Source organism: Notamacropus eugenii, chromosome 7, assembly GCF_028372415.1.
Source record: "Notamacropus eugenii isolate mMacEug1 chromosome 7, mMacEug1.pri_v2, whole genome shotgun sequence".
In the NCBI taxonomy this organism is placed as follows: Eukaryota; Metazoa; Chordata; class Mammalia; order Diprotodontia; family Macropodidae; genus Notamacropus; species Notamacropus eugenii.
In genome coordinates, this window is record NC_092878.1 from 146,218,088 (window position 1) to 146,241,145 (window position 23,058).

At 39.5% G+C, this 23,058-nt stretch overlaps 1 protein-coding gene and 1 pseudogene across 1 annotated transcript in view; both read left to right on the top strand.

Annotated features, from left to right (window-relative positions):
• The first annotated feature begins 1,012 nt into the window (after positions 1–1,012).
• Positions 1,013–1,627, top strand: LOC140514960 (methyltransferase-like 26; annotated as a pseudogene).
• Positions 1,628–4,175: 2,548 nt separating this feature from the next.
• ANTXR2 (ANTXR cell adhesion molecule 2) overlaps positions 4,176–23,058 on the top strand; it is a 208,238-nt gene continuing 189,355 nt past the window's right edge. Inside the window, exons 1-4 of the mRNA XM_072623281.1 lie at positions 4,176–4,738; positions 5,491–5,562; positions 8,844–8,915; positions 21,439–21,520. Coding sequence (XP_072479382.1) covers positions 4,587–4,738; positions 5,491–5,562; positions 8,844–8,915; positions 21,439–21,520 — 378 coding nt within the window. The 5' untranslated portion in view covers positions 4,176–4,586. The remainder of the gene's footprint in view (positions 4,739–5,490; positions 5,563–8,843; positions 8,916–21,438; positions 21,521–23,058) is intronic.

Below are 23,058 nucleotides of genomic sequence, written 5' to 3' on the forward strand. Positions count from 1 at the left end.
AAAGGTCCAGTTAGGTTAGCCACATAGAAGAATTTTCTGAGAGTGAAAAATCTTGGTGCAATCCCAAGGTGATCTGGGAGCTGGCCCAGATCTGCTCTCTCCTACGCGTGTGGCCTTGAATGAATGACTTCACCTTCACTGAGAAGACTTTAGTTTCTTCATCTGGCGATATAACTAAGGTTCCTTCTAGCCTTAAATCTGTGCATGCATAAAAAGGGCAGAGTTTTATAAAACAATGAGCCAAATTATTTCACTATCTGCATATTTCAGGTGAAAATGTTTTTGGAAAGTACGATCTTGTTTTCTCAGTTTTTTTTCTCAGTTTCTCTTTTGTCTTTGTATTCCAGGAGCCTAGTTCAGTGGTTAGCACAATATAGGTGCTTGATAAGTACTTGGTTATTTGAACTGAAAGATTCTTCATGTGCAGTACATTCTAGAATTTTCATTAAGAGCTGTGTCTTAAACAGAGGCAAAATAGTGTCTAAAAGAAAGCTCTGTGTTCTTGATCTTGATTTCATGGTTAGACCTTCATTCTTTCAACATTATACAGGGATACTCCATCTTAGAAACAGGTTGTATACTAAAAGTTCACTTTTAAGGCAATTATTTGGAAATTGGAACACATCTTCCTGTAGAAATGCTATTAGAGGGGGTCAGGAGCTACCAGACCTCCACCCTGTGGAGATAGGAAATTTAGGGATGCAGGGATCCATGGTCATTTGGTCCCCCACTCCCTGTCCTGAGTTTTGTTGGTTTCCTAATCAGAGATTACAGGAGAGAAATCAGATCCTGGGGAGCATCAAAGGCTAGGACAAGTAGAATCAAGGAGGACAGAGCTTCAGGGAGATTGCTGAGTAAAGTGTGGGGGACCAGGGAGAGATCAGGGCAAAGGAAGTGGGGGGAGTCAGGGAGAGATTAAAGGGGAGAATTAGGGTGAGACTGGGGCAAGAGAAGAGGCCTTGTAAGTTAAGAGATCAGTTAGAGGAAGCATTGGGGGATCAGACTCAAGAGCATGCTTATGGCTGCAGCAGCAGAGGGTAACAAGGAGTCCATTCTCTGGGTCCTGCAGCAGTTCGTAGATCCAGCCCAGTTCAATTTCCAGGTACTGGAGATAGTGTCAGGTCCAGGTCAGCATGTAGCCCATTTCTTGAAGGCCTTTCCCAAGGTGGTGTGGCAGCCCACGGAGGTGGACCAGCAGAGCCTCCACAGCATTTTGACTTTCATCAAGAAATGGCAACCTCAGAACATGAAGCCACCCCTATTCCTGAATGCTTCCAGCAGTTGTGGAAAATGGGGAAGGATCCAGCATAGGTCATTGGACCTGGTGCTCTGTATTAATATGATTTACATCAGCCCCATGAGCTGCACAGAGGGGTTCTTCAAAACAACCAGACAAATGCTGAAACCTAATGTTTTGTTGATCACCTATGAGCCTTATGCCATCAACGGTACCATCATACCCAGAGCAATGTGGATTTTGACATCAGCTTCAGACGCAGGAATCCAGCCTGAGGACTGCAGGATGTATCTCTTTTGCAGCAGCTTGCTCAAATCAATGGCCTCTACCTAGAGAAAATGATTGACATGCCAGCCAACAACAAATGCCTGATTTTCTGAAAACAGTGATTTGCTGTCCCCCAACCATCACTCCTTATTCCAATCCTGGGAGGATTCCAGTTTTTACCACTGTGCCGGCCACACAGTTCCACACCTTCAGAAAGACCAGGTGTCAGGTCACTACCGACATTTGCAAAATTCATCTTTATATCTGGGCTGAGATCAGAGCTTCTCTGGTTAATAGGCTTTTACCCTGCCAATGGGGGAACATTTCTGAGCATGTCCTAGCTTTTTAGAAGCTTGGCATGTTTAGGGACATCTCTCCAAGGTCCTGCCATGGAGGAAGCAGAAAGGGGCTGAATATCAAACACTGGTTTGATAGTGTCAACCAGTGTCAACCAGCTCTTGGCTGACCTCATTCTTATACCTAGGGTCTTCTCCCTCGACCCCTTGCATGCTTTCTAAGACATTCCTGTCTTCCTCCATGCATGGAGAGGCAAGAGTTTGAGCCTAGGGGGGCAAGGTTATTCATTGTATCTCCTTGACACCTTGAATGAAATCTACTTTTTTTTGATGGTTTCTGTCTCTGTCATTGACTTATCTTGTGATACTTTGTGGACCTTAGTTTTTCTGTTCATAACTTGAGTGGGTTACAATAAAGGATCTCAGCGCTAAAAAAAAAAAAAAAAGTTCTATTAGAAATGCTTATAAATCAGGCTACCTAGAAGAGCAGTATCTGAAGGCCTGGGCTGATTTGATTTTGTCATTTTTTATTTCCACAGACCTGGCACAGTACCTAACACACATATGCCAAATTTTTAATAGATGAATAATAGCACCCAGAAGTCAATTTAACCTGAAGTTTACCTAAAGTATTTCTATGAGAAAATACCTGAGGAGCTGGCAGTTAAAATGCCAGGAGCCCATGACAGGACTGGGAAGTCAAGAACGGGCAGAGAAAATGAAAATAAGGAGGCTGGAAGCATTTAGGATTAACTTTCCCTTTTTTAAAAAATCTTTCCATTAGAATGACCTTGACTACAGGGACTTTGTCCCAGTAAGATTGTGAACACCATTCATCTTTAAGGAAGGTTGGATATGCTGCATCAAGCTAGTTAAAGTTGAACAGCTACAACTTCTTATCCTAACTGCTTCCCCTCTCTGCCCCTCTCCCCAAATCTTCTCTTGACTCATTCCAAAGAATCTGTAAAATGAAGACTTCTTTCAAAAGAAATGTGGTCTGATAATCAGTGGAGCAATGAGTGTGTGTATGTGTGTGTGTGTGTGTGTGTGTGTGTGTGTGTGTGTGTAAAAGTTTAGCTCTTTGCCATGAGCTCTCTTGTAAAGTAATAATATACTCTACAAATGCTAAACAGGCTAGCTAGAGGATAAGTTATGTTATTGTTGATATCGCAGGGCAATATCTTGCCTTTCCAGTAGACTGGATTTAAGTGAAGTAGAGTTATACAATGTCAGCAGAATCACCCTCTCTTCCATGAAGTCCAGTGGCAAGGCAAAAGTCTAGATCACTGGGACATAATGAAAGACCTTCCTGTTTTCCATGTCTGACCAAGTGCTAAGCAACTGTTTCATGGACTTCTTGTGGTTTGGAACAGCTGGTAAGGTTAGGGGTGGGAAGTCTCTGGTGCTTGGAATAGACATCCCCCTAGCTCATTCTTGCGTTTGAGGACCATTGGTTGTCCTCAACCTAGTTTAGTCTGTCTGCCAAGATGACTTTACAGGGGTATGGCTGCTTCACGTGCTACAGCTTCTTGGAGCCAGAAATGAGAATAGAGATATATAGGCTATCTCTCTATAATTTAGCTAGGCTTTGTCCTTTTGCTTTTCCAGAGGAGCATGGCATCAGGAAGGTGATGTCATGAAGTGAATTGGATTTAAGTGAGGGAGGGTTGTGCAAAGATACCAGCCTCTCTTTTTCCTCTGCCTCCCTTCTGGGTTCAGTGGCCAGATAGAGATCCCGACGACTGGACATGACAAATGGGCATAATAGCGGCATCTTACTCTGTAGAGTTGCTATGAACATCAGATGAGTGGTAGGTATTATTTCATTGGCCTAAGAAGTGGTTTCCACCAAAGCAGTTCTCCATTTTCTCTGCAATTTGTCTAGGGTCTCTAGTAGTCAAGTGACTTCTCTAGGGTCACCAGGCCAGTATCTATCAGAAGCAAAACTTGAAGCCTTGGCACTCTACAAGGTATGCAATGCTACCACTTTCCCGGTTCCTCTCGTTAACCTCGGACACTTCAGTACACTCTCTGGGCTTCGGTTTTCTCATCTGCATGAATACCAGATGGCCCCCTGAAGCCCACCCCGGCTCCCCTTTTATCCCACTTAACAGTCCCTAGCACTTTTTCTCCCCTCTCCAAGGCTGACTTCTTTCTAACGCCGAGCCCAGCGGGCTCTTGCGTGGCTCAGTTCCGGGGCTCCATGACACCCCCTCCACACTCCCTTGGCATCACACGCAAGCTAGCCGAGTCCCTTTGGAGGGCGGGGACGGGGGCGGGAGGTGGGGATTAGCGGTCCCTTCTCTCCCTAAAGTCGGACAGCTGCCCTTGCCTAAGCAGCCTCCTCCCACCGAGGGGCCTCGGGGAGGAGCGCAGAAACGGTTCAGAAAAGTTGGAGCGCGCCGGCGGGGCGGGGCAGCCGCCTGGGCCCAGCTGCAGGAGCAGTCCCAGGACCCGGCGCAGCTGCATCCCGTGCCGGAGCCCGGGCCGGGCCGCCCGGGCCGCCCTCCGTCGCGGTTGGCAGAACTCCTCCGGGGCGGAGGGCGTGGGCTTCTCCCCGGCCCGTCCGCCTGGATTTGGGACGAGGGCGGGGACTGGGCCAGGGGCGGCCCTGGCTCCCTTTGTCCTGCGGCAGAGCTCCTCCCGGGCCGGAGGAGAAGCCGGGCTCGGCTGTGCTGGGCTGTCCTAAGCTACGCTGCTGCGCCTGAACTGAGCTGAGCTCAGCCCGGCTGAGCTGAGCTTCGGAGGCCGGAGCGGAGCGGCGGCGGCGTCCCAGGCTGGCCGGGATGGGGGCCGGTAGCCGCCCGCTCTGCCTTTGGCTTTGGTTCTGGCTGCTGCGGGGCCCCGGAGGGCCACTGACCGCCGGTCCGGCGCGAGTCCAAGCAGAGGAGCAACCCTCCTGCAGCGGAGCCTTTGACCTCTACTTCGTGCTGGACAAGTCAGTGCCAACGCCAATGCCTCTGTGGTTGGGGGGGGGGAGGGAATTCTGGGGCGGGGTTGGGGGGGGGGGTTGGTCGCGGTCAAGTGTGCGTGTGTGAGTGCGGAGATGCAAATGAACTGTTGCGCTTTCTTGGATGCTCTTTTCAAACTGCCTCTGGTAGTCCTAAGTGCTGTCTGGGTCTATGGAAGGAGGGGGTAGGATGTGTGTGTGGGGGGGCGGGGGCGGGGGGGAGTAAGTACTTGGCCAGATCGGTTCTGCCACCTTATCCTGGGGCCAACTTTCTGATCCTGAGATCATTGGGAAAGTGAGGGGTGCTCTTTGGCTGACCTGTGGGGCCTCCTGTGCCAGCTAGCGTGGAATCCAGGTGGGGGTGGGGTGGGGACTCTGCGCTTCCTCCCTTCCTGCTACAACCCCTTAAAGTTAAAGTTTTTAGCACTGAATCCTCCCCAGAGATACATCGCAGTTCAAACCCACAGTGTTTCTTGTCTCCTAGTGGGACAGGCAAGAAGATAGATGGGTTGATAATAGATAAATGTGACCCCGGTCAGTACCCTTAGTGGATAGGTCTATCTCCTGGGAAGACAAACTAGTAAGTTTTCTCCTCGCTTATCTAGCCGCTTGCCAAGCACCCAAGCGAAAAGGTCCTCACAAATTGAAAGGCTGTGGTTTTGTTGGAAATGTCAACGTGACAAACCTATGTTTTGATTCCTTCAAGGTCATATTCTAATTGGCTGAATTTGTGTTTTCAGATCTGGCAGTGTTGCACAAAACTGGATTGAGATCTACGATTTTGTTAAACAGCTTACGGAAAGATTTGTGAGGTATTTCCGTTTTTCTCTCTTCAAAGAAAATAGAAATAGGAAGTTGCTAGAAAGAAATAATTAAAAGGATGAATGAAAGAACTTTAAAAGAACTGATGACAACCCTCTTTCAGAATATTGGTTTATTTTGATTTTCAGAATCCTTAAGGCATATCTGAACTGGATCCACCGATCACTTTCCCTGACAGTCATTAAAAAGATAGAGAAGGAAAAAAAGGAATCAGTTTATCAATACTTTTTAATTTAGATATTATGAGTCTTTGGTACCGTTGGGTACCTGAAACTTGGCTAAGACTTTAACAGCATCTTCAATGCTACATCAAATGTCTTTTCCTTAGTTTTCCTTTGTTTTTATATTTCATTTACGTTTTAAAATATTTTATCACTTAATACATTTCTTTTATCCAGTTTTTAACATATTAGGATTTCTAAATTAAAAGAAAAAAAGATTTTGAAATGTGTGTTGCTAAACAAATACCAAAAAAGGCCCTTTATCTGTGTCTGTTGAAAGAAAAGGTTGATGTTTACATAATGTGTGGGTGTGTTTAACTCTTAAAATTTAACTCTTCTATATATGCCAGTAAATTGCAGTTGTAAGGAATGACTTCTATAAAAGGCATAACTGTTCAACTCAGCTTGTTCTTTAGCTAAAATGTAGTTATCTTTAAAGGGTGTAACTTCCTGGTAGCATTCTTTAAAAGTAACCAACAAAACTTATCTGATTTGGTTAGGTTCCCCTCTCCCCCCATTATGTTAAGTAAAATGCAGTAGGCAGCTGGAACTTTAACCATCTAATGGAAAGGACATGAAGAGGAGCTGTATCATTAAATATTACTTCCTTCATTCTTGTTAGTCCAAATGTTTTCTGTAAAGCAGCCTTGGATGATCAAAACATTTTGAAACTCATTTTGCAAGTAACTTCAAACAATCTGTAGAAGCCTAGGAAATCTATGCTTTCAGTTATTGGCAGCAGATCAGCCTGTCCCTGTTAAACAATGTATGCTTGTTGTTTGTCCATGAAAAGTCATCCACACTTCTGCTTTGCAAAGCCAACCTGAAACCATTTTTTTAAAAAAAATCAATTTCTGAAATACAATAAGGTGCTCTTGTGGAAATGCTTGGGAAAATGAAATAAATGCATATTTCTTTCAAAAATAGAAATCTAAAAAAGTGGATCTCTTGATTCATATGAAAGGGACAAATGAGAGTTTGTGGGATCATAAATGTAGAGCTAGAAGGGACCTTGGATCCTAGAAGGGAGCAAAAAGGTGATCTTGTCTGAACCTGTCATTTTTAGATGAGGAAACTGGGGCCCTGAGAGCATCAGTGACTTACTCACTGTATGACTTACTTACAAAGTCATACAGACAAATAAACAGTAGAACCAAAAGTTAAGCCTTGACTACAAATCCAACTTTCTTTCAACTGTACCAGACCTGATTCTATTCCATAATAATAACATATTTATTTAGTACTCTTAACAGGAAGATCATTTTCCTTTCCATCAGCCTGGGAGGATGAAAATTCAGGTCTTCTGCCTCCAAATCTAGTACTTCCCACAACAGCAAGCTTTAAGCCCTATTAAGGAGCAGCCAAAAGTAAGCACCTGAGGAAAGAACCAAATGAGAATCAGAGCACTTCAATCTAATTCCCAGTCTTCTTTAAAACATATACTGCTGAGATGCCACATTCTACATAAGGGCATTCAAGATCTCCCTAGTGTTTAGCATTCTACCTCTTGAAATGACTTTGTATACACTTTGTAGTAACAACATATGAGTAACACCATTTGAATCATAGGACCTGTATTTGAATTCCACTTCTAAAACGCACCACACATTGGACTAATTAATTACTTATCTCTGGGCATCAGTTTCTTCATCTCCCAAAGAGGGGTTGGACTGCATCACCTCTAAGGTCTCTTTCAGTTTTAAATCAATGATCTTTTGTTGTATCCCCTCCCTCCCTCCCCCCCACCCCCAACAAAGTAAAAGTTCTTTGAAGGGAATGACTTTTCTCTTGGAGGTATTCCTAATGCCCAGCACTTGTAATAACTGCTTGTTGGATTGAAATGAATGTCCTTTGTAAGAGGATGTCCTTTTCTGATTTGAAATGGTCTGGAAATCAAACACAGAGTCCTTTATACAATACCCATTTCTTTAGCTCTAACTTTCTGATGCATTGTAGAAAGGGGATGGGAATAAGCTATGCTAAGATGATAAAAGATTGCTAAAGAGCCTATCTGAATAATTAAGATGAGTTATTGAATCAGTTCACAACTTCCGATTTTCAGTAATGGTTCCATGGAGTCTCTCAGATGTAAGAATCATTCTGTGAAATGTGGTTCCTACTGTTGAGTAGATATAATTGACAGCAAGAATTGTTTCCTGTGGGAAGTATAATTGCTGGGATCGGGAAGACTGGAGGAGTGTAATTAAAAATGTGCTTTGCACTTTTCTTTCATATTTTTCAATGTAGTATTTACATGTTGGATTTCAGTGTTCACTTGAATGTGAACAATTCAGGGAGGATTTTGTGACAGTACTTTTTAGCATTTAACTGTTTAGTCCAATTTGTTGGTCAAAATTGAGTATCACTGGTAATAATCTATCAGATGAAATTGACAGATTATTGTTAAAAACACTCAGAGAAGAAAGCATTTCCTGCAAAAGAATTTGATGTTGCATTGGAATTTTTTTTTCCAGTGTAATATATTTCTGAGTACATGTTGATGTGTCAGAGAAATACTGGTTACAGAGAAGAATAAAAACACATAACTTAGGTAATGATGGTAACACAGTTTAAAGGTATACTTGGGGGAGGGGAAGGATGTAGGGCTTGGAGTCATCCATGGAGAGAGTTCTCCAGGATAGAATTCAGCAGCTCTCTAGACCTTAAAGTCCTAGAGATTTGCCTGGGGCCACTGGAAGTTTAAATGACTATGAGCTAGCTCATGGTCAGGCAGCTAATACATGTCAGACTCAAGCTTTGAACCCACATCTTTCTGTTTTCAAGTCTGGTGCCACGTCTCTTCACTGTCCATTCACAAGACCCAAATCATTCAAATCATTCAAGGAAGCCTATTCAAATGTAAATGTGTATGTATGCATATAGATAAAATATACAAATATACACACATTTAAACAGGCTTCCTTGAATATTATATATGTGTATAGATATGCATGCATATCTATATACATATATATGTAGGCTGTGAATGCCTATACTATATTATTACCTTTTTTTTCAAAAATCTAACCATCTGTGTTCTTACTTTTCAGCCCTCGGATGAGATTATCTTTCATAGTGTTTTCTTCCCAAGCGACCACTATTTTGCCACTAACGGGAGACAGGTTGGTGTATTATCATTTCACTAGGAAGCCTTTTAGTAAGGAATGATCTTAGTAGAATGATTGATGTTTCTAATAATGATTTAAGCCTCTCAGTGGAGTCAAGAAAATGTACACTCATGTCAACTATCTGTACTAATGGAGAGAAAAAGAAGTGTGGGTAATGAAACAAGAAATAATCTCAGCGTCATATATTTAACTTTGGAATGTTGTCTAAGATGTTATATCATTGGCTATTCTTCTTTTCCTACAAAATATTCCCTTGTCTTGTCACGCCCACACACACCCACACCCACACCCACACACACACATACACACGTGCGCGCTCGCACACTCATACACTCCTTAGTCATACCTTTCCTCTTTTCCCCTTAATAAACCAATAAAGCACACCCAGAAAGATGCTGGTAGAAAGCAATCCACAGGTCATTTTGAATAAACCATTGTTAATCTAAACCAAATAGATAATATATTTTAAATGCAGTTGATTGCAATCATTTCAGAAAAAAAGATTGTGAATCATTGATCATTATCTTACACTTAACTCAATTTATGCTGAATGTAGTCTTGTATACACACACATACACACACACAATACTTCAGGAAGAGCTTTGTTACTATTTTTAAAAAGTACAAAGAAAAATTCTGCATGAGATTTAAAAGTTATGACTTTCATATAAACAATAGGCATGCTTTTTTTCTTTTTACTTCATTATGTTTCCAGGGCCAATTGATTCATTTGAAGAATTCTAGAAGAGGTTATTCATATTCTTTGAGTTCAAATTGTATTTATAGTACACCTTTCTATAGGACTCGTTAACTGATCAGTATAGCTTTATTTTTTAACTTTTATATTATCATTATTTTCTTAATCAACAAGCATTTATCTTCACACCCTCCCATATCCTTCCCAACTGAACAATAACAAAAAAAGAAAAGAAAAGAAAAAGAAAACCCTTTTAACAAATGTGTATCATCAAACCAAATTCTCACATTGGACATATCCCAAAAATCTGTCTCATCCTGCATTATGAGTTCCTCACTGTCAGAGAGGTAGCATGTTTCATCTTCTGACCTCTGGTATTGTGTTTGGTCAGTATATTGATTGGAATTCTGAAGTCTTTCAAAGCTGTCTATTTTTAAAATCATGTTGCTCTTATTATATAAATTGTTCTCTTAGTCCTCACTTCAGCATACTTCATTTTACAGAGATCTTCCTAAGATTTCTCTGAAAATATATTTTTTCTTATGACACAATAATAGTGCATTCCATTCATTTACCATCATTTGTTCAGTCATTCCTATTTAGTGAGTACTTTTCTTTCTAGATTTTTGCCATTACAGAAAGAGCTATTATAAACATTTCCTTGTTCTTTGATCTCTTTTGGGATATCAGCCTAGAAGGAGAAGTTTGTCTGGGTCACCTTTTGGGTATAGGTACAAATTGTTCTCCATCATGTATGGGACAATTCATAGCTCCATCAGCCTGCTCTTAGTTTTTCTGTTTTTCCACAACTTCTTGAGCAATTGTTATCTTTCTTTGTCACTTTGCTAACCTTAATGATAGGAGGTGGAACCTTAATGATAGGAGGTGGAACCTTAATGATAGGAGGTGGAGCCTTTACTAACCTTAATGATATGGGGTGGCTGTAATTTGCATTTCTCTAATTATTATACATTTATAGTGTTTTATTTTGTAATGTGGTTGTAGATATCTTCAGAATATATTCTTTGTGAATATTATTTGACTAGTTTTTGGGGAATTTCATTTTCTTTTAAATTTGAACCAGATCATTATATGTTTAAGTATACACATGGTATGAGATCTTATATATACATATGATATGAGAAACTTCCTGTAAATATTTCCCCCAGTTACCTGTTTACTATGTGATTTTTAACTACATTGGTTTTCTTTGTGCAAAAATTTCTTGATTTTATATAACCAAAATTCTTTATTTTGTCCCTATGACTCTTTGTATACCTTCTTTGGTCACAAACTCTTTTCTTGTCTGTAGATCTGAAAAGTAATTTCTTCATTGATTCTTTAATTTCCTTATATTGTCAACTTTTAAGTCTGTCATGTATCATTTTAAGTTTATTTTGGTAAATTACATGAAAGGCTTGTATAGTTGTAGAGGTACAATTCCCCAACCTGCAGGCTCAATGAAGGAAGAAATGTATATTTCAATTCAGATGGTATAAATGTCCCTGAAAAAATGCATGTAAATATTTTTTTTTTTAATAAATTGCTTCCCCCCCACCCCAAACATTCCAAAGAAGATTACTGGAAAAAATAAACCCTGAAGTGGAACCTTGTATAGATCAAAGACTCATGTATTAATGCACATCAGCTATTCCTGAATTTATCTATTTTGAAAGGTTTTTTTTGTTTTTTTGTTTTTATGAAATGGGGGCTTATCTTAGCATGGACAAACATCTTCTGCTGGTTTGCGTGGTGTCCAAACTCCCAAGCTCTTCCCCTGCCCATTGGCACTCTGTCACTATATTGTCTTTCAGGTTTCCTGGGGCTAAAAATGCTCCCTGGTATTGGTCAACCTGTTCTTAATGAAAATTTAATTTGTCTTTTGACTTACATTCTAAGTCCTTATGTAAAGTGACTCTTTACAAATTTGACTTAGTGTAAATGGGAGGGAATTTAGTCATATTGCATAGAAGCCCTTATTATTTTTGTAACTTGCTGGGAGAAAACTACTATGTAGCTTTAAAAGCCTTACTCTTGCAAATTCATAACTTTTACTTACAATGAAATTGAGTGCAATGGGAAGCAATACGGATTAAACAAATCAGATTTCATCGTTTCAATTCCATAACTTCTATTTCTTGAGTACTTATGCAAGTATAAGAAGCAACACTTTGATGTTTTGCAGTGTTGCTACAGAAAGTCAATAAAGATGAGACAAAGTTAAGAAACTATAAATCCTTGTGGCAGGCCTTTGTCTTCCATCATGAATCAGTATATCATTGTCTGCTACAGAAGTGCTCAAAATATCATATTAAACATGACAAGAAGCCATAAGGAATGAGATTTATATCGTTTAGTAGTATTTCAAATTCTATTCTTAAATATCTTCATTTGAATGTCCCTATTTAGTGGATGTAGGAAAGACCCTTATAATATTTTTAAGTTAGTGCAAGTATTGAAGTCTTTGTTCAGAAACATTTTAATATAATTTTAAGAGATGATGAATTCTGCTCAGTACCTTTCAAATTTGCTTATTTCTTTTCCTCCCTTCACCCCTCTCCTGTAGCAGCTCTAGCTAGCTAAGTGAAACTGCATTTCCCACCCAAAAAGGAAAAACTCATAATATTCAACTAAACCAGAGTGGGGAACCTGCAGTTTTAAGGACACATGTGGCATTCTAGGTCCTCAAGTGAGGTCCCAAAGGGCCACATGTGGCCTTTAGGCTGCCAGTTCTCCATCCTTGAATGAGACAACAACAGAAAACAAGAAGGTCATAGATTTGAGATTCTCTTGTAATTTGTCTGACTTAATCCCAGTGATTTAGGCCAGCAGTTCTCAAAGTAGACGTCCCCTAGACTCTGTCAGGATATCTATGAGATCAAAGCTATTTTCCTAATAATACTAAAATGTTATCTTTCCCCCTCAGCCCATACCTCATCTGAACTTCTTTATTTCTGTCATAAAAGTCTCTCCGACTTGTAAAATCTTAATATTTACTCATCACTCTTACTCCTTCCTCTACTCTAATCAGTCACCAGATCTCATGTATTCTACCTCCACTTTTCTTGCCGCCAATCTCCTTTCTATGTACTTGGCCACCATCCTAGTTCAGCTTCATATTACCTCTGACAACTCTTCAAGTGCCTCCCTACACCAAACCATCTTCTCCATGGCTAGTAAACTGATTTTGTAAAAGTTTAGGTCTGATTATGTCACTTTCCCACTCAATATATTCCACTTGTTTTTTATTGCCTTTAGCATCAAAAACCTATTCTTCTGTTTCGTGTTTAAAGCCCCAACCTACCTTTCCAGTCATATTACACATTACTTAAGGCAGAGTGCTCTTCATTTCCTTCCTCACATGTGGATACTTTATCTGTCATCTTTGTGTCATTGCATTGACTGAAGCTTACTTCTACTTCACCTCCATCTCTTAGAAAACCTTGTTTCCCTCCAAAGTCAGCTAAATTTATGCAACACTCTGTTACAACAGTTAGCTCTATCCTCTTTGCTCCTCCCTTTGTTTCCTGCTCCCTCTCTCACCCCCGCTCCCTGTCACCACACATATCATTAACATCACTACTTGAACTGGGGAGAGGCTCTACTGTATTTGTAGACTAGCTGCCTTTCTCTAGATAGACTGTGAAATTTATAAACTTGTACTACTGGTGACAGGCATGACATGTTTTGCTTCCATAGTTATGCCGCATCAAAAGTAGCCACAGATGCAGAATCTTACCATGTTAGCAGTTCTGTGAAGAGTGAAGCATTATGCAGGGATTCCACCCCTTAGCTTTGTGGAAAAGCTTCTAAAGAATGACCACTGGGAGACCTATCCACCTCTCCTCCAACTGCATAAATCTACAAGATTACTTTATTTTAGTTGAACATGATGACCTTCCTTCAAAAAAGAAGGATATAATAGTGATGAAAACTCAAAAGAAATCTTGAGTAGTTGATGCAATATTAAGTTCTGACTGTGCCAAGACTTAAAAACAAAGAATTCCTGCTAAGTGGAATTACCTTCAAGATGATACACCCATTGGTTCTGAATTATATTTTTGTTAAGTTTCTCTAGAATTAGTGATAGAAGCATACTTTATGTACTGATGATGCCTGGTCATAAGATGTAGTGGTGAACTGACGAGGGAAGGTTATTTTTACATTGTGAAATCCATTTATGTAAACTTCAATTTCAGTTGTCTTTTTCCCCCTCTTTTGGCAGCAAAACATTAGTGCTTGAGGACACGCTGCCACTCATTCCTGGCAAGCACCAAATATTTGGTTTATAATCTGCATTCAGTCATAGTCAGTTTCAAGTTGTTTCTGTAGATGCTGAACATAAATATTTAGATAAAACAAAATCCTACTGTATGTAATTGACTCCTTCATCTGTGGAATAATGAATTTCTTCTTTTGTGGATTGGACTATTTAATTAACAAGTATTTGTTCAGTAATAGTGAGGGTGCATTACAACAGATTTTGGTGGATAAATGGAAGGAAGATAGAGGAAATAAAACATGGTCTCTTTGCTTAGGAAATTAATATGAGTGTGGAAAAAAGCAAAAAGAAAAACTCAACACAATTTGCTGAAAAGTATCAGAGTAGAATATCAATAATGGCAAAATGATATCCTGAAGTATGAGTGAATATAGAGAAACTGAGGTTACATAGTACCTTAATAGGGAAGGACTTAATGCATACAATTAAGTTTTAGGTCCTCCTTAGCAGAAATCTGCTACTTACTATGTGTGTCACCTTGGACAACTCACTTAACTTGATCACATTTCCGTTTCCTCCTTTGTAAAATGAAGAAGTTGATAGAGTACATGATCTCTTCAATTTAGATCTGAATCTGATGATATTGTGTGTGTGTGTGTGTGTGTGTGTGTGTGTGTGTGAAGTGAGGAGATAGACTGGTGGATAGGCCATGGCAAGAGAAAAAGGAAAGGAAATCATAGATGTGTACATGGAGAATTCACTTGTACTTCTGGAAACTTTTCCAGTTAAATGGCACCTCCTTCAGTGCTAGGACCATTTTGGTTTTGCCTTTGTATGTTCAGTGCCTTGTCAACAGTAGGCACTTAATAAATGTTGAATTTTACTTTGTTCTGGTCAGGTCACATCTCTACATTTTAGGAAGGGCTTTCCTAAGTTGGAGGTTGTTCAGTAGAAGGCAGTTAGGTTGTTGAAAGGCTTCTACTTTATACTATGTTAATATCTGTTGAAATAACTAGGAATGTTGAGCTAGGAGAAGGGAAAACTTAGGGAGGATGTGAAAACTGTCATTATTTATTTGAAGTACAGTAACGTGGCAAAGGAAATATGTTTACTCCGCTTGGCTCCAGGAAGCAGAATTAGTAATGCAGATCTAAGTTACAAAAGACTTAATGGCTAAACATTTAATCTCCAGTCTTAAAACTTCCTGAGCTATTTGGTAAAAAAATGAGCTTTGTTGGGAAGTGGTGGGTTCCCACTCCCTCCAAGTGAAGAATGAACGAATGTTTGTAGGGGATATATTTATTCTGGAATGTTTGGATTGAGATTTGAATATGAGATTTTGTGATTCTGATTCTGATCCCTAAGAAATCTCAGAAGTGAATACAATATTCCAGATGTTGTCTGAGCAGGGCAGAGTATAGCAGAACTGGACACTGTGTCTCTCAAGGTAGCTCAAGATTCTGTTAACTTTCTTGGCCAGTGTTTTAAGCTCTTGACATATAGAGCACATATTCCTCTGAAATCTCCAGTTTAATAACTTAGCAGAGGTATGATGAAGGCCACTAGGGCAGCTAAGTGGCATGGTCAGGAAGACTCATTTTCCTGTGTTCAAATCTGGCCTCAGATACTTACTAACTGTGTGACCCTGGGCAAGTCACTTCCCCCTATTTGCCTTAATTTTCTCACCTGTAAAATGAGCTGGGGAAGGAAGTGGCAAACCACTCCATCTTTGCCAAGAAAGCTCCAAATGAGGTCCTAAAGAGTCAGACATGGCTGAGCAACAACAGCAAAAATGATTATCAAGAAATGTTATTTCAAAAGTCATCTATTCTGGTTTAGAGTATAAGATGTTGTTTATTTGTTAGAATATCATAGCTCACATTGAATTTAGAACATTGGGGAACTCCTCAAAAATCAAAGGAGATTTGATGCTCTATAAACATTTGTGTTTCTATTGTCTCATCTTGCAATGAAAGCACCATGATTGTGCTGACTCTTGTTCAGTATATTTCTGCATTGTGTTTGTCCTTTGTTGCCAAAGAAGACCATGACTTTGTTTTGAGTGAGGGAGGTCTGTGTAGGTCACCAGCCTCACTGCTCCTGCAGAGCCATCTGAATCCAGTGACCTGATATTCCTCAGGATGACTGAAGATGACCCAGGATGCACTGAGAGACCTTGGGCCCTATAGGCCAAGGTCTTTGCAGGTACTCACTTAGGGTGAGGCAATGCCCATTCATTGAATAGGCCTGTTTAAGAAGTAGCCAGGGCATGGCCCCTTTAATGAGACCAAGAAAAAGAAAGACGTCCGGCTAGGAGGGAAACAACAACAGTTACTATCGATAATCACTCTAAAGGTAGGAGGGCCCAGAAGAGCCCTTGGGTAGGGGTCCATTGGCTTCCCAGCTTCAGAGTCCTGTAGGTTTAAGGTTTTGAGAAAGGAAAAGACAGGAAAGGCAAGGAGAGGAGAGAAGAGGAGAGGAGCCAGTTAAACCCAAATCAACTGGGCATCTTTTGGCCATCCAAATTTACCTTCCTTTGCAGAGGAGAAGGAAAGGGAGGGGGAGGCAGACAGGAGAGGAGGAGCTGAGTTACCCAGCTATCGAGGCCCTATTCAACCAGCTGCATCTACTCACAGGATTGTGTTTATCCTTTGTTGCCAAAGAAGACCATGCCATCAGAGAAATGATGATATGACTTGCACTTGATTTTGTTTTGAGTGAGGGAGGGCTGTGCAGGTCACCAGCTCACTTCTCCTCCAGAGCCCATTTCTGCAATTCCGATGTTAAGTAATAGTGCTGAACAGATGTTAATAGTGCTTCAGCAGTTCTAAGGTTTGTCTATGGACATTCACTCCACTGGTACAGATTGTAGTCTGTCAATCCATTCTCATATATGATTTTTGCTCGTTCTCACTTATAAATTCTTCTTAGCGTCTTACCTACTTGATGAAGGCCTTCCTTTGCTACACTGACCCCCTAGGTAATGTTAATATTTCTAGAGGAAGGATCCCAACATGCTGTGTGTACTTCCTGTGGAAGATTTATGGAAGAATATGGAACAAAGTTGCATACGTTTGTATGAGTTGTGAATATATACATACATACATACACATATATAAACCTACATATATAAATACAGCATTAGAGAGATCTATACTGCATTGATGAGCTTATCAACCCATTGAAACATTAGAGAAACAATAGACCTAGAGGTCAATAGTTGTTGATGGTTTTTGGATTATACTTTTGAGGTAATAATATTGCTCGTAGTTTGACTTTTCATTTTTTTCTTCCCTTTGAGAGATCTTAAAAACTGATTCTTGGGTTCTTCACAATTATGTTGTATCCAACATGTATTTCATTTTTGTGTTGTTGGTCATGTTCTAATTTCATTTTCTTAAGTGCCACTTTTATTAACAATGACTTGCATGTGTAACAAAGTTTGCCTATCTACATATAAATCTGGAGCTAGAAGATAAATGATTCCTTGGAACTGGAGAAGTACTCTGTTTTTGGGGGGAGGGGCTCCATCTTTGGGATGTAGACATCTCTTCCCACTGGAGGATTTTTACTTTTTAGTCTCCGCCTGTAGCTCCACAAAGAGCATCCTCTCCCTAGGTGTAGATCAATTGAAGAAAACTGGGGGGAGGCCACTTGTCTGGACAGCAGTTTTGCCCCAATGGTTAGCTCCCCATTCTCTAATTTCCCTCCTCAGTTACTATGCCATCTCCTCCTCTATAGAAATGGGGAAAGCCTCTGCTATCAGCCCTACATGCTGCTCCTGCTTCTGACTCAGTACTCCCTGAGAAAATTCCTCTTGCTACAGCTAGGTTTGACTGTTCTGTGCTGTTTCTTCTTCTTCCACACATATAGATGCAATAGAATCAGAGTTCACAGTTCATTAGTAATGAGAATAGATTGTTTTAAAAGTGCTGGAAAATCTATATATTCTTTTGTCTGTTTGCTCTCCCTTCAGTTGCCCCTGGTACTATCCTGATGTAGTTGTTCAGCACTCCAACTTTTCTCCAGATTCATTTTCTTCTTCTTCTTCAATGCCTTTGATTAAAACAAAGTTAGATGGGCTAATGGTCATAAATCATCTTCATGGTGTTTGTTTTTTTTTTTTTTTTTGCTTATAGTGAGGAAAGTGAGAAGATTGAATTTGCTATGAAGGGTTTCTTGTTGGCTTTGATTATATGATAATTTTTGGGTGACTTTGCTCAATTATTTTTGGATATCTAACTGTAAAATCCTTTATTTACCTCTTCAAGTAGAGCCTGTGAGCTGCGGGCAGCTAAATGCAATATATAGAGTGTTGGGCTTTAAAGCAGGAAGACCTTCATCCAAATCTAGCCTCAGACACTTACTAGCTATGTGTTCCTGGGCAAGCCGCTTCACCTTTTTTGCCTCAGTTTCCTTGTTTGTACAATGGGGTTAAAAATAACCTCCAAAGGTTGTGAAGATCAAATGAGATAATGATTGGAAAGCACTTAGCACTGTGCCTGGAACATAGTAAATAGTAAATAAATGTTAGTTGTTATTTTCAGTTTAGCCATAAATTATTTATACTTTCCAGTTTCATTTAAACTTAGAACATCAATATGAAAGTGACTCATTTTTTGTGGTAGTGCATCAACTCATTCACTGGTCATTGGTAAAGGTACTAAAAGCTGAATCAATGCTCATATAGTTGAAGGGAAAAAAAATTGTGGTATTTTACACTCTTTGCTTTCTTTTTTTCCATTCTGCTACCATCACTGTTGAAACAGAAGGAGACATCACAGAACTGTAAGCTCTTTACAGTTTTTCTTTGTTTCATACATTGTCATCCCCTGGCAGGCAGCTTGATGATTGATTGGCCTCTCGGTTCTCAGTTATAATGGTCTTCAGATAGTAAATACTATCTGTGGCCAGAACTTCCAGCTGTGTAGAATCTTCTAGAACATTCCTTCGTTCTAGCCTTTGAAAACCAGGGTGGTAGATGTGAAATAAGGAAGACTTGGTCTCCAGTTCTGTCTCTGACATTTACTGGCTCTGTAACTGTGAATAAGTCACTTGTTCTCCAAATTCTAGTTGATTTATTTGTAAGATGAGGACAATAACAAAGATAGCGCTTCAAATCATATGACTTTAAGACATGCAAGTCTATAGTCTGAAAAAAACCAAAACACTAAGTCCTAGCTAAGGAATGCTTGCCTCCATACTTCTGAGACCAAAAGAGAGAACTGGGGGGAGAAGGAGGTTAGGCAAGTATTTCCCTCCTGAGGACAAAGGGAAAGTGACATTTTGCATAGTGAGCCCCTCTGCTACCACTGTCTTTACTATCCCCTCTGCTTTTTCCTCACTTTAAGCCTTCTGCTTTCACATTCCTCACCCATCCCACTACCTTCTGTATCATGATTCTTTGTTGTACATATAAATTATATTTTCCTTTTTAAAAAAGAAAAAAAAAGCATTACAGATTGAGTGGTGTAGAGATGCACATTGAATGTGAGCAGGTCGTGCTATAGAACAAATAGACAATTTTGAAGAAGTTAAAGGGTGTCCTAAGGGACACTGTAGATTTGGGATTGAAAAAGGCTATGTGACAAGAGTGAAGGCCAACATGTGAAAAGCTTGAATGCTCCCTTGGGTATTTTGTGGTATTAGGATAAATCTAGGAAAGGTTTCTGGTTTCATGTTGTTTGGAACCTCTATGATGGACTTACAGGAAGGCATGAGCAAGAGTCACCCATGGTGGCTGGGCATGGATGGATTGGGAGCCAAATTTTATGGGGAGTGGGGATATCCAAAACGCTGAGATCACAAATCTTCATTTGCCTATCTGAGTCCTTAGATGACTGCTATGAGGCTCAAAGACAATGATGTGTATCAAGCACATCCGCTAACCTTGATGTACTTATATATTATGTTATATACATATATAAATATACAGAACAAAAATAATTTTTTGTCAACCTATATATGGTATGGGGGAATGAGAAGTGGGTTGGGAGAGAGAATATGTGGATTTTAATGTTGTTTTGGACATTGATGACTTCTGTGATTTTGAGCAAGTCTCTTAGTCTCCCTGGATCCAGTCTCTTCCAATTCTATATTGATCATGCTGTGGTTTTATTAGTATGGAGAGCCCCTATCAAGATAGATCTTGCCTTCTGCTCTACAACTTAAAATGAACAAGCAAGCAAAACTTTTTTACTTAAAAAAATGGACAATTCACTGCTCAGTTGTATTTCACTATGTTTATATACCATAATTTGTTTGGCTATTCCCCAATTGATGGGTACTCACTTAGTTTCTAGGTCCTTTCTCCTACAAAAAGGGCTGTAATAAATATTTTTGAACCAGTGGGTCTTTTTCTCAATTCTTGATCTTTTGGGAATATGTCTAGTGGTAGCATCACTGGGTCGATGGGTGTCATGGCTTTAATTTGTAATCTGGAATATTTTTTTCTCACATGATGTGGGTAGTTTGCATTTCTTCTTTTGAAAACTGCCTCTTCATATCCTTTGACCATTTTTCAATTGTGGAACGGTTCTTATTCTTAGAAATTTTAACAAGTTACTTATCCAGGATATGAGAATTTTCTCAGAAAAAATTGCTACAAAATTTTTTCCCTCCCAATAACTTGTTTCCCTGCCAAGTTTAGCTATGTTGATTTTGCTTTGATAAAATCTTGATAATTTTATATAATCAAAACTGTCCACTTTATCCTCTGTGATTTTTCTGTCCCTTGGTCATGTTTCTTCATGAGCTCTTCCTTTATTCATAGATCTAAAAAGCAAATTCTTCCTTTTTTATAAGCCATATATCCGTATGAACTGCTCTGGAATTCAGTGAATTTCTGTGGCCCTAAGAGTTTAAATTATTTGTCTAGGTCTTGAGTCCTTAACCTTGTTTGAGTCATGGACTTCTTTGGCAAGCTAATGAAACCTATGAACCCCTTTTCAGAATGTTTTCAATGCATAATAAATAAATGGTGCAATTTTCATAAGAAACCAGTTATGTTGAAATATAGCTTTCAAATTATTAAGTCAGACTCCTGATTAAGAACTCTTGCCCTTAGGTAACACAGCTATTATGTATCAGAGTCAGAACTCAAACCCAGGCCTTCCTGACTCCATGGCCCATTCTCTTTCCATTACGCTATGGCTACCTCCTCTGTCCAGACTTTAGTGTTCCATGTCTCACAGATATATAACTGTAGTTGTGTGTACAGTTGTTATAAAACTCATTTTATAGACAAGCAAACAGATTACTTGTCCTTAGTCCACATGGCTACTTCTTAAGGTACTATATATGTATATATATGTATATACACAGACACACACACACACATACCCATACATAAGGTATTATATACACACATATATTAGTTATTTTTGTTATTATTATTAGTATCAATATACTTTAACAACTAGTACACATATTGTAGGTGTTTATAAATGCTAATAATAAGTTAAATATGTAAAATATAGTATAGACATTTATAAGAATTATAGACGAATGAGCAAGTTATATTTCTTTTGAAAAATGTGTTGCGTAGTTTCATTTATAAATTTCATTTATATCATTTTTAAAAAAATATATATTTACAGAGCAAAGATCACTGAAGGCTTAAAAAATCTGAAAAATGTCAAGCCAGCAGGAGAGACATATATCTATGAAGGATTAAGACAGGTAAGTATGTTATACTTGTGATGAGGAGAAAATGTGCCTTCTTCCTTTGTCCACAGTAAAACATCTTTTTCAAATTGAAAGGAACAGACTTGTGGTTTCACTGGTTTAGGTAACTGCTGAGAAAAATTGAAAAGATGCCACAGCATCGGAGATGGACAAATATTGTCCAAATTTCCTGATTTTCAAAAACAGAGAAAAGAACAGAATGTGTAGACTCTTGACCAGTGAGCTTGACTCCAGTTCCTGGGAAAGTTCCTAAAAGGAAGAGATAGTTGATTAATATCTAATTAGGGAAATAGAGACCACAAAGAACCAGCATAGCTTCTGGAATAGCTCATGCCAGACAAAGAAGAGATATATGGTGAATATAGCTTACCTAGATTTTAGCAAATTTTTTGATAAAGTTTCTTATAATTTATTGTGGAGAAGATATATAATGATTGGATACATAACTTCTTGGATGAGCATACTCCAAAAGAAGTCATCCATGTTTCAGTATCATCATGGCAAAGGCTATCCAGGAAAGGGTACTAGGGGTTTGTAGTTCGCCCTGTGTTATTCTAACAGATTTTTGCCCCAGTGACTTAGTAAGAGATCTAAATGACAAGCTCAACTTTGCAGATAACACAAAGCAAGGGGAGAAAACTAACTCAGTGTTTAGCTCTCAGGCTCCAGAATAACTGACAATATGATGATCGTTCATTGACCTGAATCTTTCTAAAACAATGAAGTTCCATAGGGATAAATGGAATCTTTTGCTTTAAATGTGAGCTCATTGAAGTTAGTGATTCATTGTGCTTGTACCCTTAAACACCTAGCACATAGTAGGTACTCAATAAATATATGGTGATTTATTGATACTAAAAAATATTTTTCATTTATTCTGAAAAAGATCAGGAGATTTTAGTGGGCTTATGAACCCAATATGAATTATCAGTGCCATGGTGACAACCAAAGTAGCTAATGCCGTCTTGGTATGCATTAAGAGGGGCATAGTTTCCAGGGACAGGGTAGTGATAATCCCAATGTGTTTAATTCTGGGCACCAAAGTTTGAGGGCATTAAAAATCTGGAGAATGCCCTGAAACACAGAACCTCAATGGTGAAGGAATTTGAGTTAGTGATGTATGAGCTGGGTTTGAAGGGACTGGGCATGTTGAACATGGAGAAGAGAGAGGTCTCAGTGTGGCCACCATAGCTGGCTTCTAGTATTGGAAGGACCATCTTGTGAAGGAGGGCTTTGATCTGTTTCATTTGTTCCAAAATGGTAGAACCAGGAACAATGAATGGAAATTGCACAGAAGTCCATTTAGGCTTAGTATTTTTTGGGGGGGAAACCCCAAACAACCTCCTAACTGTTCTCACCATGAGAACTGTCCAAAAGTGAAATGGGCTGCCTTCAGAGCTGATGAATTCTCTCCCTGAGGTATTTAAGCCATGACTGGAGAACCACTTCAGATACTTTATAGCAGGGACTTCTTTGTGTTGAGGTTTCTAACATTTCAATTTGGTGATTCTGTGGAACTCCCTCTACTGACA